This window comes from Struthio camelus, chromosome 2, assembly GCF_040807025.1.
Source record: "Struthio camelus isolate bStrCam1 chromosome 2, bStrCam1.hap1, whole genome shotgun sequence".
NCBI classification, from domain to species: domain Eukaryota; kingdom Metazoa; phylum Chordata; class Aves; order Struthioniformes; family Struthionidae; genus Struthio; species Struthio camelus.
The window spans coordinates 57,299,593-57,316,684 of record NC_090943.1 but is presented as its reverse complement, the minus strand read 5'-3'; the positions used below and the strand labels follow the sequence as shown (position 1 = coordinate 57,316,684).

The window sequence follows — 17,092 nt, the reverse complement described above, 5'->3', positions numbered from 1 at the left end:
CCAAAACCAACAAAAAATGTCACGATACCACCAAGTACCACAGTTCTATTAAACAGATCTGAAAAGAATTATGACAAAGAAGCTTCTAATGGTGGTAAATTTTGAGTCATCTAGCATAACTGATTATGGTATCAAAGATACAAAGTGGTTATTGGAAAATGTGTCTGAATGTCTTAAGGTAATAATTGGATTGTTATGAAAGCTTCATAACGGGGTGCTCTTCATGCTGTCACAGCTATTGATTACGCACATACAACATTCTGCACAATAAAGCTAGAGTGCTCCTTAGAGTGGCAAAGCTGAAAATTTTTTTCATGTGACGTTACAGGAGAAGTTAATTAAACGAAAGTCATATCAAAAGAAGCAGTTATGTTGCTCGGTTACCAGTGGTTAAAACGGTTGTACTCAAACTAGCTAATTCTTAAATGAAAGGACAAGTGTGATCAAGTCTTGCACTCACCACTGCCTGTTGTTCCAATAAACAGTCACCCAGAGCTGAGGTAGGTCATGTTTTGACTGGCACATCAAGAAGGAGATTGCAACATGAAATACTATCAGTCTATGTGTTTCTTCTGAAAGTCTCACTTAATTTTTCGAGGGTGGGGAAAATTTAAGAGTGTTTCTTAGTCTGGAAATCTAAACTGTAGCTTTATCTATTTTTTATCTGTCCAAAGCGAGAGGTCCACCTACGGATGGCCTTGAAACTCTTTTTAAAAAAAAAAAATTATGTGTACTTTTGGAAGTGGTTGTTGAAGGGGTCTGCTCATGTAATGTGCACTGGCTTGGGATGTTCAGGAGTGCTGCATGGGATGAGCAGTGCTTCCACACATCCTGAACAGCAGTACTTCTTCCCCCGTAACAAGTAAACTAATCCACAGTCACTGCTACAAGTAGTTGCACAGTCTGCTGGACGCTGTCTGTGAAAGCACTAAAACAGTTTAAAGTCCAAGGTTGATAAGGTTGCTGTGGGAAACTCCGAGATTTCAGTTCCCAGCAGGAATCTGTCACTAGGTATTTGATATCTCTGTAGCCTTCAGAAAGTTCTGAAATCTTCATTTCTCCACAGTGAAAACTGGCATTTTGTGACTGCCAATAAACTCTGCGGTGGTTTCTTGGGAGTCAGTGGGATAAGCCCTGTTAACACTGTGTGCTGTTTACTCATTACTGACTCCAGCACACTTACCAGATACACCTCTTACTGATTGCTTCCATCCTGATGTAGCTGAGACTGGGGCATGAAATGCAGTCTACCTAGCTTGTATCTATATTTTAGACATGTAGCAAAACAGTCTTGCAAGATGTCTAACTTCCCAGAACAATCAGTAGGGAGAAGTACGTGTGTTTGAACACTACAGGGAGACCGTCTCCACATCTGAACAGGTGCTACCAAAGTGACTTATTAGCATCTCCTACCTTAATTCTTTCAAGACTTAGGTCATTCCTTACTGAGACCCACCAGCTTCACATGTACAGGACTTCTTCCAGCTCCCAATATTTTGATGGAAAGAAAGAAGAACTCTTATCATAGGGGAGGGAAATAGGACATTGATCATGATGAATCCTTTCTTCCCATTGCTGGCACAGAATGATCATGCAGCTAAACCTGCCCACATTTTGACAAATACTAAGGCAGTGCTGGGCTACACAGGGAAAAGCAGAATGTGGTGCTGGTATTGCACGTACAGCAGTAATATCTGTGGCTAACAGTATCGATCTTCCTCAGTTTAATTTAGAATCATACTGCTACTGTTATGCTGATACATGACACGCAAGTTTAGCCACAGAGGAGGGCGAGTTCTCTGCAGTGCTGGTGGATGGGGACAGGTGACATTAAACCTGTAAAGAGCTCTGCACCTTTAATTCCATGGAGATGCCTGAAGATTATTTTTTACGTGCATTTCCATGCTGCCCATCAGCTTATCTGAGGTCATGTAATAGCATAACAAGACTCCATTTAAGGATAAATCAGAATGACAGGAGTTCTCGTGGTATTGCGATGAGGCAAAAGTTCGCAAGTTCCTCTGAAATCTAGTACAGGTTTCAAAAGGCAAACTCCAGAGTGGCTGACCCGATTGTTTAATGCTTGAAAAACTGGGTCCTGGGGTCACTGTTGGATCTATTTGACATGTTCCACCAGATCCTCTTCTAAATCTGTGTAGAAGAGGTTTCTCAGTGTAATTAATAGATTAAGGGCATATTCTGACTGCTTGAAATCTTACTACATTTTTTAGTGCACTCAGATAATTATTTTTCTGGTTGTGTAGTATCTATCTCATTTAACTCTCTCAACTAGTTGTATTAGTTCTACTACCTGCTTAAAAACTCATACTCCCGCTGCCCTCCTTTCCAGGAACCAGTGCCCGGCTATGTTCCACTCGCCAGCTGGCAGTACCTTGTGAAATCCTCCTACTGCAGGGACATTACTCACCGGAAGACAAAGGTCAGGCTTTCCCCTTAGCAGCAAGGAGTGATGCATGTTCTACTGTGGGTTTGCAGGAAGAGGAAGAGGTGATTATCAAGAATTGCTGAATTGCAGTTCTGTGCCAGTTTTATAAGCGGGACTCTCCTTTATCTTATAAATTCAGCAGAAAGCATCGAGCTCTAGTTTACCTAGCTACATGCTGACTCTTTTCTCACAGACCCAGGAAGACATAGGCTGTAGCCTGATTGTGTGGAAGATCACACAGTTATGAAGCAAGCACAATCTGAGGCATGAGCCAGCCTCCCAGAGTAGGCATAGTCATAAAGTACTGTATCCGTTGTCACATCTCTCATGCAGTTTTTGACGTATCTTGAATAATGCTTCTAAAGTCCAAGGACCTTGGCTGTATGGCCTGATGCCTGAAGGAACCTGCACATTTTAGGTGACTTCTGTTTTCCTCAGTTGTCGTCGTAAGGACTTTACCCGACTCTGGCTCCTCACTTTGTTCCTATGCCGCCGTCCCTCAGGCAGAGGTATTCCAGGCACATTGCTACGCTGTACAGCAGCTTGTGTTCGTTTCGCGGAGTGTGTTATAAAGTAACCCGCCTTGGATGGGAGTGCCTCCATAGCGCTTCTTAATGGATGCAGAAAGTATTATATCACCATACTGGTGAGCTGACTGGCACAACTGTAGCATCCTCTGATGACAGCAGCTCAGGGAAACGTTAGCGTGAGGAGGCAGTTGGGTGGCTGAGAGACTGTTACCAGTTAGCAGAAAAGTAAGGCAAGCTGCTTTGATCAGACTCCCACTGGCTTATGCAGGATGGGTGAACGAAAGGCAAACTGACAGCTTTTACTCAGGAGCTACTATATGAAGCGCAAGTCATTGCAGAGGTAGGTGTAGAGGATGGATTACTTTCTACTAGGTCATTATTCTATCTGATCAGACAGGATCTGATTAAACAGATTTTATTCTCTCTGATAATGACAGAACAGCATTTCTTTTTAAACTGAATTCCTTTTCAAGCTCTGTGAGCAGTAGTAAAGGAGTAATTCTTGAAGAAAACTAGTGGTGTTGGACATTGTTATACTTAATAGAGATATTCTGATTTGGGTTGACTTCAGAGAGCAATTTCACTTCTGCAAATGTAATCCTTGGTTTTGGCCTACTAAGACTCCTGAAAATGTATTTCATTTTTTCCTAGCTTTTCATCTTTACTGCCACTCTGTGTCCCTGTTTATTTCAGTCGCCTCTGTTTATTATCGACCAGCAATGGTTGGTTACTTTGACCCATCAAATTTGGTTTCCTTACTTCAGAGTTAGCTTTTGGGCTGCTTTTTCCAATTTTTTTGCCTTTACTTAATTGTTTTTCTCTTGCACTCTGTTAACTTCTTTGTCATTTTAATAGCAAATTAGCAAATCATAATGAGTTAAGTGCTTCCTTCTCCTCCCATTCTCACGTGCATTGTTTTGTCTTGACTTGTAATGCCCTGAGTTTCATAAATGAGGTGTTTCTTTTACAAAACCTAACATTCTTTTTTAATTTTTTTAGTTTTCTCATTCTTGCAGACTTTTCGGAGTTCCTTCGTTTCTTCTAAGCGTTTCTAATCTCGCTCTAATGTTTAACGTACAGACCCCACTATTGTGAGATTATTTGGTAAATGATCCTTATATTTTTACAGAGGGTGTTGTCAGAGGAAGTTGTCTTCAATGCCATTCAGAGATTTCAATAAAAAGCTTTAACACAAAGATTATCTCATTTGAATCAGAGGGCCACATCCATTCCATTTATCTTACACGGCTCTTAGAACATGAGGTTATCTTAGTGGGGTGGCTGTCCTTAAACTGCAAATGTCTCTGTCTAAATAAGCTTTAAAGCTGTTTAAAACTTCTGGGAAATAATCGTAGCACAACTTCGGTTTAAGCCAGTGGTTCTCAAACTTTATACTCTCTGTCTACCCATGCCAGAAACTGATTGACACCGTGTCCTGGTTATAAGTGTGAGGGTTACTGATAGAACACTACCCAAAGTCTGGAAGCCTGGAAAATTACACTAGACTTTAGTTAGTCTTCCACCTACAAACGTAAGAGCGGTATTTTATTAAATAGAGAAAAAATAAAAAGGCAATGGAAAATGAACCAGGTATCATATGATACCAAACTGTTCTTTCTGTGAAGCACAGTAATAGCTATTTACAGCTCTCTGGTTTCTTGGTGGAAGCCACTGCCTGCTTCCCAGTTCCTGCACAGCACCTCACTCGCAGTTTGGGGTTGTTGCGTCCCAAGAGTTTGTTGCTCTCTTGGGAGCCAGGGCAGGCACAAGCTGCTTTAATTCTGCTAGCCTCTTCCCTGCTGCAATCCTGTGGCTGCGTTGGCTGCTCCAGCCTCACTGGCTGTTTCAACCAGTGGTTGTACCCCTGCTCCAGCCTCTTGCTGCAGCTCCAGGGCTGCTACCTGTTCTAGATAATTTCTGTATCTTTGCTAGCAGCATTTCTTACTCCAACTCTTCAGCAAAGAATACATAGAAATGCATACATACGTTCACTCTCCTGCTATTTCAACTCAGATAAGACCGTTAAATATTCTGTCTTTTTCTTATCTTGCAGTAAACCTCTTAAACAGACTCTCATGCCTTTTCTTCCGACTTCTGTGCCTTAGGCCTAAAAAGCTTAGTGTAACTATTCAGTCCAAACACATTCAGTTACTCAAAACCTTTACACCTTATCACAATTGTAAGCTTTCCTCTGTTGTGTGGACAGCTATCCTTCTGGGCAGAAATGCTTTCTGAACAAATAAAAATGTATACATAAATTAAGCAGGTATCCGTCCTGCCCTTTGGTTCCTTTTGCCCATCTTCTTCTCTCCACTAAATGTCAGCAGAGCACTTTTCCTCTTTGAACTTCCCACCCCCCTGCAGGGGGCACAAAGCTGCTCTCTTTTTGAGGTCCTGGCACCAAAGTTCGTATCTGCTTGACAAAGCAAAAGATCTTTGACCTTGTCATATGCTAGGGATGATAGGTCTTGCTATGCTCTCTGCTCATATGGTTGCCTAGAGTTTTAGAAAGCTGTAACCAATTCAGTATTAACTTTTGCTGATGTTACCCTTCTCAGGGAAGGTTAGAGGGTAAAATTTCAAGGAAAGGGAAAAGTCTAGGCATAAAAAGAGCTGGCAGTTTTCAAAAGCCATTTGTCTGAAAATACGCTTTCCCTTTGAGGATTTCTAGGATTTAGGAGGAAATATCCTAGCAATTAGGGGAAGTGCCTATTTGCAGTATGAAATGTTTTTAAGGTAATTGTGAGGATAGCACGGTAGACTTAAAGCAGGAGAGTACCCAATGACTTATGTTACACAGTCATACTAGAAATCTCTGTTTATGGAACAGGCTCCTCTAGCCTGTGACTTTTATGCCTTTGGGTAGAGCCAGAAGGCAGTGGCAGAGAAACCAGGAACAGAGGATGGGTCATCATGGTGCTTCTCATTGTGGAAAAGCCTCTTTATGAATTCATTCCTTCATTCCCCCATCCACGGTACACAGGCAGTCACGTGGTTTGGTTAAGTGTTTGGAAAGGAGGCTGGCACTGTGGGCTAGGGAGAAAATAAAACATAGTGCATAGGGTTGGAGCGATCCCTGTCCACTTCTTTTTTTTTTTTTTTTTTCAGTGCTCCTTCAAGACAAGGGACTTCAAAGAGTCTGTTTTTGTCCTAGCCTTTCTCAAATGTACTAGTATAGGCTCCTATAAAACTGCTGGGAAGGTTCCTGGACTATTTCTGTTCTTTCTGCACATTGCCTCTAGAAAAGTCGTACTGATGTATCTAGCTTTCCATTGTTCCTTAATAAATGTTGTTGTACACTGGTATAGCAGTGATGGGCAAGAGAGGAGAGTAGTGGGGACAGATGGAGGGGAGGGCAGCATCCAGGAGAAATCATGCAAGGCAGAGTATAAGGTGACAGACCCTTGACCTCCCACTAAAATACCTGGAGGATGGAAAAGAGAAAATCATCACAAAAATGCTTCCAAAAGGGAGAGAGAAGGTAGAATGGAATATCTACTCACTTCCTGCTATTTCCAACTGCATTCATTGAGAGAGTTCATAAATAAACAGAAAAGTTATCAGAAGGGTGTAGAGCTGGGGGACGGAAAGGTATTATGGTTTGGAAGAGAACATAACATTTTTATGTGAAGATTCCACTTTACTTCCCGTTCCTTTTCTAGTTCTGGGAAAAGGGAGGTTTTTTCCTATTGTAAGTAGGCCTTTTTATGTAAACTTTCCAGGCTTTCATATTGCAAAATTCAGATGGGGTTTCTACACAGAGAGGATATGAAGATGAAAGAGGAAAAATCTCTATGAGAAGAGGTATACAGCTGAAGGACCTCTTATCACATCTTTGGGTAAGTGTTAGTGCAGAACTGACAGAGGAGGTGTCACTAGAGTTAATAGTCTAAGATGTTTCTACCAAGCAGGGTAGGACATGAACACAGAAAATATTTTTATGCTATTATTTAATGATGTGTAGAGGCTCCACCTTATTGTAGGGGCTTCTTTATTTTTCTGTTGTTCAGTAGATTGATGTAATTTGCCATCACTGAGTATTAGAACTTACACTGTGTTGTATGCAGCAATTATGTAACATAAATCAGCCTTCTCAAGTGTTCAAGAGAAATTATGAATTGGCATGCAAGGCAAATGCCTCCCAGTCTGTCTCCTGTAGCCTTCCTTTGTCTGCAGTCTGCATGATCTTCCTCCTTGTTTGTCAGGACCTAAAAGTAGTCAGCTACTTTCTTGTTAGCACTAAGCAGAGCACTGAAAGGTGCCATCACATCTTTCCTTGGCAGAGAGAAAAATGATTTCAGTTGGAAGCCAGATTTGCAAGCCCCTTCTGCACTTTGCAAGTCCAGTGCTTCACAAGCCAGGTTCACCAGATTCTATGTTTCCACAGGTACATCAGTGCTCCTGTGTGGTTTTCCATAAATGATCTTGTGCATCTACATGGAGTGGGAGAGCCTCTGCAGCCTGGGGACATCATCTCAGTCCCAGATGAATCAGAGGCTGGGACACAAGAGGTGTGTTTGAGAGCCTAACAACAAAGGCAAGTGCAGGGTCCTGCACCTAGGGAGGAATAACCCCATGCACCAGTACAGGTTGAGGGTTGACCTGCTGGAAAGCAGCTCTGCAGAAAAGGACCTGGGAGTGCTGGTGGACAACAAGTTGACCATGAGGCAGCAATGTGCCCTTGTGGCCAAGAAGGCCAATGGTATCCGGGGGTGCATTAGGAAGAGTGTTGCCAGCAGGTGGAGGGAGGTGATCCTGCCCCTCTCCTCAGCCCTGGGGAGGCCTCACCTGGAGTACTGTGTCCAGTGCTGGGCTCCCCAGTACAGGAGAGACCTGGCGCTACTGGAGAGAGCCCAGCGGAGGGCTACAAAGAGGATGGGGGGACTGGAGCATCTCTCCTCTGAAGAAAGGCTGGGCGTGTTCAGCCAGGAGAAGAGAAGACTGAGAGGTGATCTCATCAACGTGTATAAGTGTGTGAAGGGGGGGTGCCAAGAGGATGGTGCCAGACTCTTCTCCGTGGTGCCCAGCGACAGGACAAGAGGCAATGGGCAGAAACTGAACCACAGGAAGTTCCATCTGAACCTGAGGAAAAACTTCTTCACTGTGAGGGTGACAGAGCATTGGAACAGGCTGCCCAGAGAGGTAGTGGAGTCTCCTTCGCTGGAGATATTCAAAACCCACCTGGACGCAATCCTGGGCACTGTGCTCTAGAGGAGCCTGCTTGAGCAGGGAGGTTGGACTAGATGATCTCCAGAGGTCCCTTCCAAGCTTGGCCATTCTGTGATTTTGTGGTTCTGTGATTCTGTGATTGTTTTGGGTGGACAATGAATGTATCTACTGAGGAATTTATATACCTTTTAGAGAGAAGTGACAGGGACTGGCTGGGAGTGTATTGAGTAGATCAAACTAAGAGCTCTTTCAAGAGCCTGAGTAGAAGCTGTGGAGTCTAAAGATTCAAAAGTGAGGTTGCTCAGTGCACCTGATTTCTTGCTATCAGACGTTTTCCCTTTCTTCCCTAGAACTCCCAGGTTGTCCGAGGCAAATAACATTACTTGATCATTCTTTCTTTTCTCACTGGAATTGCTAATGCTGAAAATGCCAGTGCCTGGGAGGGGCTTTGTTTCCTTCTGATGCAGCTGTTCCTTCTGCTTGCTTATAGTGAGGGGGCAAGCTCATCTGACTACATCATCAGTATGACTTCAATAGATGCACCAGAAGGAAATGGAGACTTTTTTCCATTCAGGCATTGTCATTCTGGCTACTATCAGATTTCAATTAAAAAATGTATATCTTGTGCAGTTTGTCTGTGAGTGGGCTCACATCACTCTGAGCGCTGTTTATAAGGATATGTCTGATCTAGGTAGAAATAAGCCAGGTATAGTGGCAGCACACTCAGGGCAGTTGGGAGTTTCAGAAGTGCTCACATACCTTCAGGCGTGTCTTGTAAATGAGTTTTCTGTGCTTTATACATTCCCACTGAGATCTCCAGAGATTTTGCCACAGTAGAGAGCATTTATGTTGCAACTTTACAGAGAAATCAAGGTTCAAACCTTGATTCCTTACCAAGGAAATAAATTGACCAAAGTCAGAGTTTCAGTCATGGAAGCCAAGGTCCAACTTCTTGATCTTCCAAACGTGCCTGGACTTTGACTATCACTCTGTCTAGTTTTGTGGTATATCTCATAGCAGAGAGCATAGCAGAGAAAATAACATGTTGTGTGTGTGTATTCTCCAAATATAATATTTACGCAGATGGAATGTGACCTCTGGGAGAAAAAAATATACACAGAGAATTTTTGACAGGCTGGTTTTTGATTATGAGTATCCTCTTGCTCAGCCTATAGAGCTTTGTTACTAAACTAATTTAGGAAGTTGGATTGTACATGTGGGGTTTTGTTTTTGTTCTTTTTGTGCAGAACATAACGCAAAGAAAAATGACATGGATGATGCATTTAGCAATTTGATATTCTTTCCTTCAGGACGTCTGGGGATTTTTCCAGTGTTCATTTGATGACATTAAAAATGAATGGGATGACTAAATGGTTTACAATTATACATATTCAGTTAACATGAAAGCAATTACTAGTGTGTATAATTATCTCCAGAATTACTTGGATCATATAAATGGCATTCAAACTAACCATTTTTAACTGTTTTCCAGGGGATGTGTTATTACCTAATTCATAGTAAGAATAGTATCTTACGATCTGAGCCCAATGTTATTTCCCTCTCAGAATTTCGTTCTCAGTTTATGCTCCTGGAGAGTGATAACTTTCTATTTTAACCAGTCTTTAGGGCGCTTCCTTATCTTGGCTGGGGACTGGTTATCGAGTACATAGGAGGTGGGAGGGGAGTTGGGCTAATCTAGAGATAACCTCATATCTCTCTTACTCTCTCTATCACTTTAATGTGAGTCTCAAACATAATAGTACTGGGATCAATGCTGAATCCTGTATCCTCTGAATCATGAGGACCATACTGAGGCCAGTGAAAAGTTTGGCCTTGCGTGACTGAGCCCTAGTCAATGAGGAGAGGGACAGAGAAATTGCATCAAGCATGAGAGAGGAAAAAGGAGCTTAGATTAAAATCCAGGCTAGGTAGATCAGCAGTGAAGCCAAGATACAGAGGGAAGGATAAAGAAAGTGACTGTTGGCTGGAAAGAGTGAGGATTATATATAGTCTTGATGGTACAAGCACTAAAATGAAGTTCTATCTGAGGCTTCCGTGCAAAACCATTTCAACTTTTAACAACTGCAAGAAGAGCTGAAGTGTAAGCTCCTCTTCACTTTCTCTACTCTCCGTCATTACTGAGTGGTTAATAATAAAGGTTGTTTGACTGTGGCTGCAAGGAAGAAGTACCACAGATGTTGAATTGAGCTACATCCAATTTTCTGGTATACAAATCCTCACAGCAGATTTGAAGTGAAGATAATGTGAACATAGCTTTGTTCTTCCTAATGCTCACACTCCTCACACTCTCTGATGTATAACGGTAATGAAGTTTGCTCTGACTTTCTGTCAGGGGACAGCAAGAGAGGACTGCTCTTGTGAGGGACACCAGGTACTGTTGAGGCAGGCATGAGGGGGCAGTGGTCTCACCGATGAGGAGTACAATCCCACAGTAGTCAGGCAAGGCAAGTAGAGCAGGTCTGTTGACAATAACGAGGGTCAGCCAACAGTCCAGTGATTGCCAGACAAATATGAAGTGACCACGCAACTTCAAAGTCAAGCTAGGAAGCCAAGTAGGTGGTTCAGGGTTAGATCAGGAAGGTACATGGCCAGGCACAGGCAAGCAAAGCTCGAGCAAAAGCCGAAGGCAAGGATCTGAGTGAGTGCAGCTCGTAAGCTAAGGTGGAGAGACTCCCTCCACAACAAGGTGTTTATCACAGCTCTTTCTCACACTACTCTTTTCATAGCAATCTGATCCAAGATTATGCAGCTGCACTGTGTCAGAGCTGTCCTTGAGCACAGACAGCAAACCCCACCTAGGAGACAGTGCAGAGAGGCTGCAGAGCCTGTTGGTGCACTCAAGGCTCTGACACGTCCGTGCTGGATTGAATCAAGTGCAAGGGCTCAAAATTACTTCTGCTTTGGCCCACTGCTCAGAAAGAAACCTTTGCCTAGCTGACTGTAGAATTGTATTAGAGACCTTGACTTGGAGTTATTCTGCACGAAGGTCACCTGGGTAGTTCATCCAAGTAGCCCTGCTGTCTTTACGGCTAGAATGCTACAGCAAAATTATCCTAGGTTTCCTGGGTAGATCTGGGTCCGCAAGCGACCTTGGAGTGGACATTTGATATCATTCAACCAAGCTGGAAAGTGAAGGGTCTAGCTAAAACAGGTCTGCATTCTACAAATGAATTATTTCTGTACACACTTCAAAACGGTGGAAGTGAAGAGAATCGGGTGTCCACACCATTACAAGGTGCCTATAGTTTAGCTTCTCTCTGGTCCTAGCCTTTCATACATAATCTATGTTTCCTGTTGTCTTTGTGTAAAATATTGCAGTGGCCAACAGGCCGGGAAAGGAGACAAGAAAAGGAAATTATTAGAGGAGAGGCATGAGAAGTTCAGTTACCAATGGGAAACGAAAGTGACAGAGAAATCAGATGAATATATGTGTGGAAATAAGTATGGTGGACTATGAGAAAAAAGAGGAACAGATAAAATGTGAGCATGATGGAAGAACTCTAAAAGATGCATATCAAATATGTTCTAATATTAAAATGTAGTATTTCATAAACATATATGTATATCTTGAGGTAATATATATTATTAATTTATATCAATAATCTATTTATTATTTTATATATAAGTTTGTTTGCCTTAATATTTACTATATTTAAAACACAAACAGGTTTCACTAATTATGAAGTATGACTGAATACAGACTTTGTATAAAAGAATGTGTTAGCAACATAACTCCTCAAAAATATGCAGTTAAGGAGTAGGTAGATAGCCTGATCAACAGTATACTAGCATATGGAGCACAGAACAGCCCTGCCTTTGAGGAGATGAAAAGATAAATGCTTAGTTCAGTGGCAGTTAGAGTCACATCTAAGTCTGTGGGATCTGCTACGGTAGTTGACTGATCAGAACTAAGCAATTTCATAATTGTCCCTAAAATCTGGGGAAGTCACATTCTTGTAGGAATTACACGGTCTGTTACCATAGCTGAGGATTTGTACCCGTAACTCCTCTCTGAGACCTTGCACGGAAGTACCTTCCAAACATGGCTGAATTTGGATGAAATCCTTGGGTTATGTAAGTTCCCTTTCCCACTCCCAAACTTACACCCTTTTATACTGGACTGCTAGATTATCAGTCAACTCACGAGCTGCATCAGGTGGCTCCGATCTTCATAGAAGTCATCTTGGAAATACTGGTCAGTAAGAAAAGGCAGTGACATGGGGTACTTCTTCAAACAACAGATTTTTTATTTAGTTCCAAGAGTCCAGTATTCAGAGGGGGAAAAAAGTGCTTGTTGCCTCACGCAAAGCTTAACCAGTTTTCCTAAAAACTTTGGTAGCTCCAGCTTACCCCAGCTCTCTCTGGTACAAATAGCTTCTCTGCAGGCCTTGCCTCTTGCCTTGTCTTCCTCAAAACTTCTGAAGTACCAAAGCTTTGTTTAAACTTTTTCACCTCTAGAGGCTCCTACCAGCCAAGTATGTTGTATCCTGCCTGGACAGAGATGGAATTTAAAATGCCACTGGTTTGGGAATTATTCACTCATTTTAGACTTTGGCCTTTTGCACTGTATCTATATTGTATGGTATTGTATCTCTAACCACTGCCTTTGAAACTCATGGACTGAGAAGACAGTACTGTATGAACAGCAGTGGACCTGGTAAGGCAAGGGCAAGCCCTAAGGCCAGAATTTTTAGGAGCCTAAAGGACTTGCTGAAGCTCCCCTGTACACCTCCCTCTTTTAAAAGGCAAATGGTTAAAGGCAAAAATGTTTATTCATGATTGGCAAAGTAGATATAGGGTCTTTTGTTCAAAGAAATGCCATAAGTCTGAGGTATCACTAGCATTCCTTGATAGGTGTAGCTTTTTTAACTCTCTCAACTTAAATCAACTCTTGGCCTTTTTGAATCCAGGTATCATAGCACTCTTGTAGCAAAGACTGACAGGCTGCAAATCATGACAACAAAGGGGCTCTGGAGGAGGGAGCATACCCCTGTGGGACTCCTTGGAGTCTGGGTTGGGAACAATCTGGTCTCAAGCTGTTGGGATGCAGAAAGTGGCAGTGGGGCCTTAGACAGAAGGATTAGAGGTCTTCACTGACCAGAACATGCAGAATTCAATCATGAAAATAACTTTTCTTTGAAAATAAAGATAAAACAGAGATTCCCAAAACAGATCTACTTCCTGAGGGAGCAAGACTATCAATTATTTCATTCTACTTTTCAAGGTCACAAAGAATATAATCTGTTTAGTGGAGGAAACATACACTCCAGCACGAATTTGTATACACATGTGTGAGCATATGCTGAACTGATTAAACAGAGTTCAGCTAGTTTATTCTTGTTTTGCTTTGTTATATCTGTAAATGGAAAAAATATGGCATCTGATAATAAATCAACAAAGCAACTGAAAGTGAGCAGACATCAAAGAGATTTTCTGATCAAAGGTTTTTCTTGAAGGCTGATAAAATATTTCCCTCTTACAAAGGGTAGCTGTTCCTTCAGTGGAGGATCAGATCCCTCAATCCTGAGTCCAGCTCCAGTTATCATGGGCAGGGGATTACAGAACCTCCTTTTTCTAGGCTACCCCGGGCCAAAGGATTAGCAGCAGTAGATCCAGTCCTGGTGGGAGAATCACTAAAGAGAGAAGTATTGAAACTCATGGCCTGTTCAGCGCTCATTCACTCTAAATGTTTAACTATCACAATTCAGCAAGCCTGTTGCTTTTTGTTTTCAAATGAGGCAAGTAAAGGTGAAGTAGTGAGAATTACATGTTTTCATTTCATTTAACGTATAGTTTGTAGAGGTGAAGAAAAGAAGGCTTCTACTAAACTATTTCATTTATACCCTGTATCCAGCCTGCTATCTAAAATCAGTAGTATCAATTCTGTAAAGGAAAACACCTTTCTTCCCTCCCTCCCGTCAGTAACACAAATGTCAGAAGAAATTGTTAAACCTTCACAGTAGACCATTTATTGGCCGCAGTGGGTTGTTGTAACTGAGCCACTTTGAGGAAAAAAGACAAAGGGATGGATACTTTCGCCAGAATCATTAGAGAGAGAGGGACAGCTGAGGAAAATCTTAATGAGCTTTAGGGCATGACACTTACACACAGTAAAACTGATGTGTCTATCTTCAAGAGAGAAGATAAGAACCAGTAGCTTCAGAAAGAAATATCTTACAAGACTACAAAAGCCAGAGAAACTACAATCCTGTATATCCATGCTGAAAACTCAGCAGTGTCCCTACCTCAGTAAAGTCCTGACAGTTTTATTTCTGCCAAGAGCCAGTGTTGACACGCTACAGCTGGATTTCCTAGTAGTTCGCAGTTCAATGGGCTATTCCTGCTATGAAGCACAACATATCCAAGCAGCACATTGTTGTTAACGCTAAAAAAATTTCATTGTATGAGACTAGTTCATGGTCTTTATCCAGGTTGTAGTTTTGGATGTAATATATTCTGAAAACATGATGAGGCATAAAGCACACTAATGTTACCAAGATAAAGAAGAAACTCTTTACTTGAGCCCTGAATTCAACATGGGAGTAGATGTCAGGCCAGTATTTCACAGCCAGTCTATAGATCACAGATAACTGGACTGTGGTGAGCACGGTGCAAACCGCCACCAAAATTCCAACAAAGCAATAGTTTACTATCACCATGGATGTCTCCTGTATCTCCTGGTGGAACTGAAAGCATTCAGAGGAATTGTATGTTTTAGAGGTGCCGTAATAAGAGAGAAAAACAGGTGAGATCACCAGTGCTCCCACCAGCCAGACAGAAGTCACCCAAGTTGTAGTGTAGCACTTCTTAAACTCTAATTGGAAGAGGCGTATTATGATGATAGCAATGTAAAAAGTGAAGGTGGTGTACATATGGAGATAGATCATGGCGCTCACTAGCCTGCAGGCAAACATCCCGAATTTCCACTCACGTAAAACGTAATAGCTGAGGCGGAAGGGGATGCTGAGTAGCAGGAGGGTGTGCAGCACCAGGAGGTTGATGACAATAATGGTCATCCCAGACTGCGATCTCCTTTGAAACAAGTGATGGGACATCACGATGACCCCAAGAGTGCCGCCAGCCAGGTCAATGCTGTACAGTACTATCAGAATGGAGTGGAGTCTCTTGGAGGCTTCCGGCAGTGTTTCATTCAAGGAAAAAGTCTGTTGTGTTAAGCTCGTGTTAGGCATTTTCCTGATCTCCTCTTTTGAAGGTTACTGAAAGTGAAGAATAGGAATTTTTAAAATAGACACATTGTCTTTGCTTCCTTTATTGTTAATTATGGAATATCCCAGATTTATGAATTGACATTTACTGAATTGTGTTTGAAACAGTGTTATCCTATGTAGTATATAATCTTTTGAAAGTTGGCATACAATATATATGGCAGCAATAAACTGTGCCTTTTGATATTAAAACCATATTGTATGTAATTATGAATGAGTTTTTCATATACTAAGCTGCATTCCACGTTGCTTTTCCAATTATTTACCTCTAGATTTGGCCTTTTGGAATAGTCAAGATACAGTCTGTTCGTAAATTATGCAAGTTTAATATTCACTCATGTTATGAAGCTAAAATTGAAAGTGAGAAAAATACTGGAATGTGAAGAGATTTCATGTGTAAGCTGTGGATAATTTATGAAGAGATCTGAGCCACCTTTTTAGCATCCTGCTGGACAGCTGCAGGACAGCCATGAGGCAGCAACAAATTTCAGTTTCAAGATTCATAGAGCATGTTGAAAATAAGGATCTGCAGATGAAAAATCAATTTCTTTTTGCTTTTAGCTCCCAGTCTTTTTGCTACAGAATTTCACCTAAACCACTCTATTGTGAAAAGTGAAGAAAAGCTGAAAAATTAATTTAGTAACAGTTTTCTGAAAGATATAAACCTATTGACACCTATTGAACATAGCCACATACAGCTGCATTCATAATTAGAGAAAAGGCAAACAGTGGATTGCTAAGTTGTTTGGGCTTGCACACAGGTTTGTGTTTGCACACAAGTATATGGTGAGAGCATGCAGAATATATGCATATTTTGCTAATGAACTCTGTTCTCACCTTACAAATAGTCTCAATAGAACAAAATAACAGCTGATAAATTGCCTCTTAGAAAGCGAGAGTCTTCTCTAATTCTCCCGAAGTTTGAAATCAATAATCTAGTTTTAATTGGCAATTCTTAACTGTGTTGTACGCATGTGTAAAATATTTATAAAGCATATTTGCATGCAAAGCATATAGCATCAGTTAAGGACCTTCAAGTGTGTTTTTCCTGTTTATTGACTTTAAGTGCAAAACATTTTCAGACAAACTTCTTATCTGCAAAGCATCTGTCAAAGCGTCTTTAGAACAGCATTGGAGTGCTACATCCAAGACATAAGTGCTACATAAGCCTTTCTGTTTGCTCCATTTTAAAATACATGTTTCATGTGCAAATGTGTAGAGGAATTTAAGTGGTTAAATTTATATACCTGCCTAATATTCCTGGGGCAGGCTAGAAAAATTTGCTTCCCTAGCAACTTTACTGTAAAACAAGTTTTATAAGCTTTAATAAGATGTCCTTCTGATCTTAAAACTAATTCCTTTTCCACTGTATATTATTAAATTCCACACTGACAGTAGGTACAATTTTTTCTATTGTAAACAGCGTAATTACAGCACTAGGCAGCAACAGTTTTAGCAGGTTTTGGAAATTCCCTGATTATATTACTCAGAAATAGGTTATACTTTTTCACTATTTATGGAAATAGACTATTTAAAATAAATTTTACCTTATCATCTCTTATTTTTGTGGGTTTTCCCCGCTATCTTTGCCGTTTCATGCATCCATAGTGTGGCATATACTTCCAACACGAGAAAGAGCCATTGGTATTATTATTTGCCCGAGAACAGTTGGGCGTTTTCTCAACCCACTTACAGGAAGA

The 17,092-nt window shown here is 41.3% G+C and overlaps 2 protein-coding genes across 3 annotated transcripts in view; both read right to left on the bottom strand.

Moving 5' to 3' along the window:
- The window catches only part of NME8 (NME/NM23 family member 8), a 76,132-nt gene that overhangs the window by 56,993 nt on the left and 2,047 nt on the right, over nucleotides 1-17,092 (bottom strand). The gene's annotated exons all lie outside the window — the stretch shown is intronic.
- On the bottom strand, nucleotides 12,393-17,086 carry LOC104147186 (probable G-protein coupled receptor 141). Its single transcript, XM_068935915.1, has 2 exons — nucleotides 16,940-17,086; nucleotides 12,393-15,383 (listed from the first exon to the last, which is right to left on the bottom strand). The coding sequence occupies exon 2, from the start codon at nucleotides 15,354-15,356 to the stop codon at nucleotides 14,493-14,495; it is 864 nt and encodes a 287-aa protein (XP_068792016.1). The 5' UTR covers nucleotides 15,357-15,383; nucleotides 16,940-17,086; the 3' UTR covers nucleotides 12,393-14,492.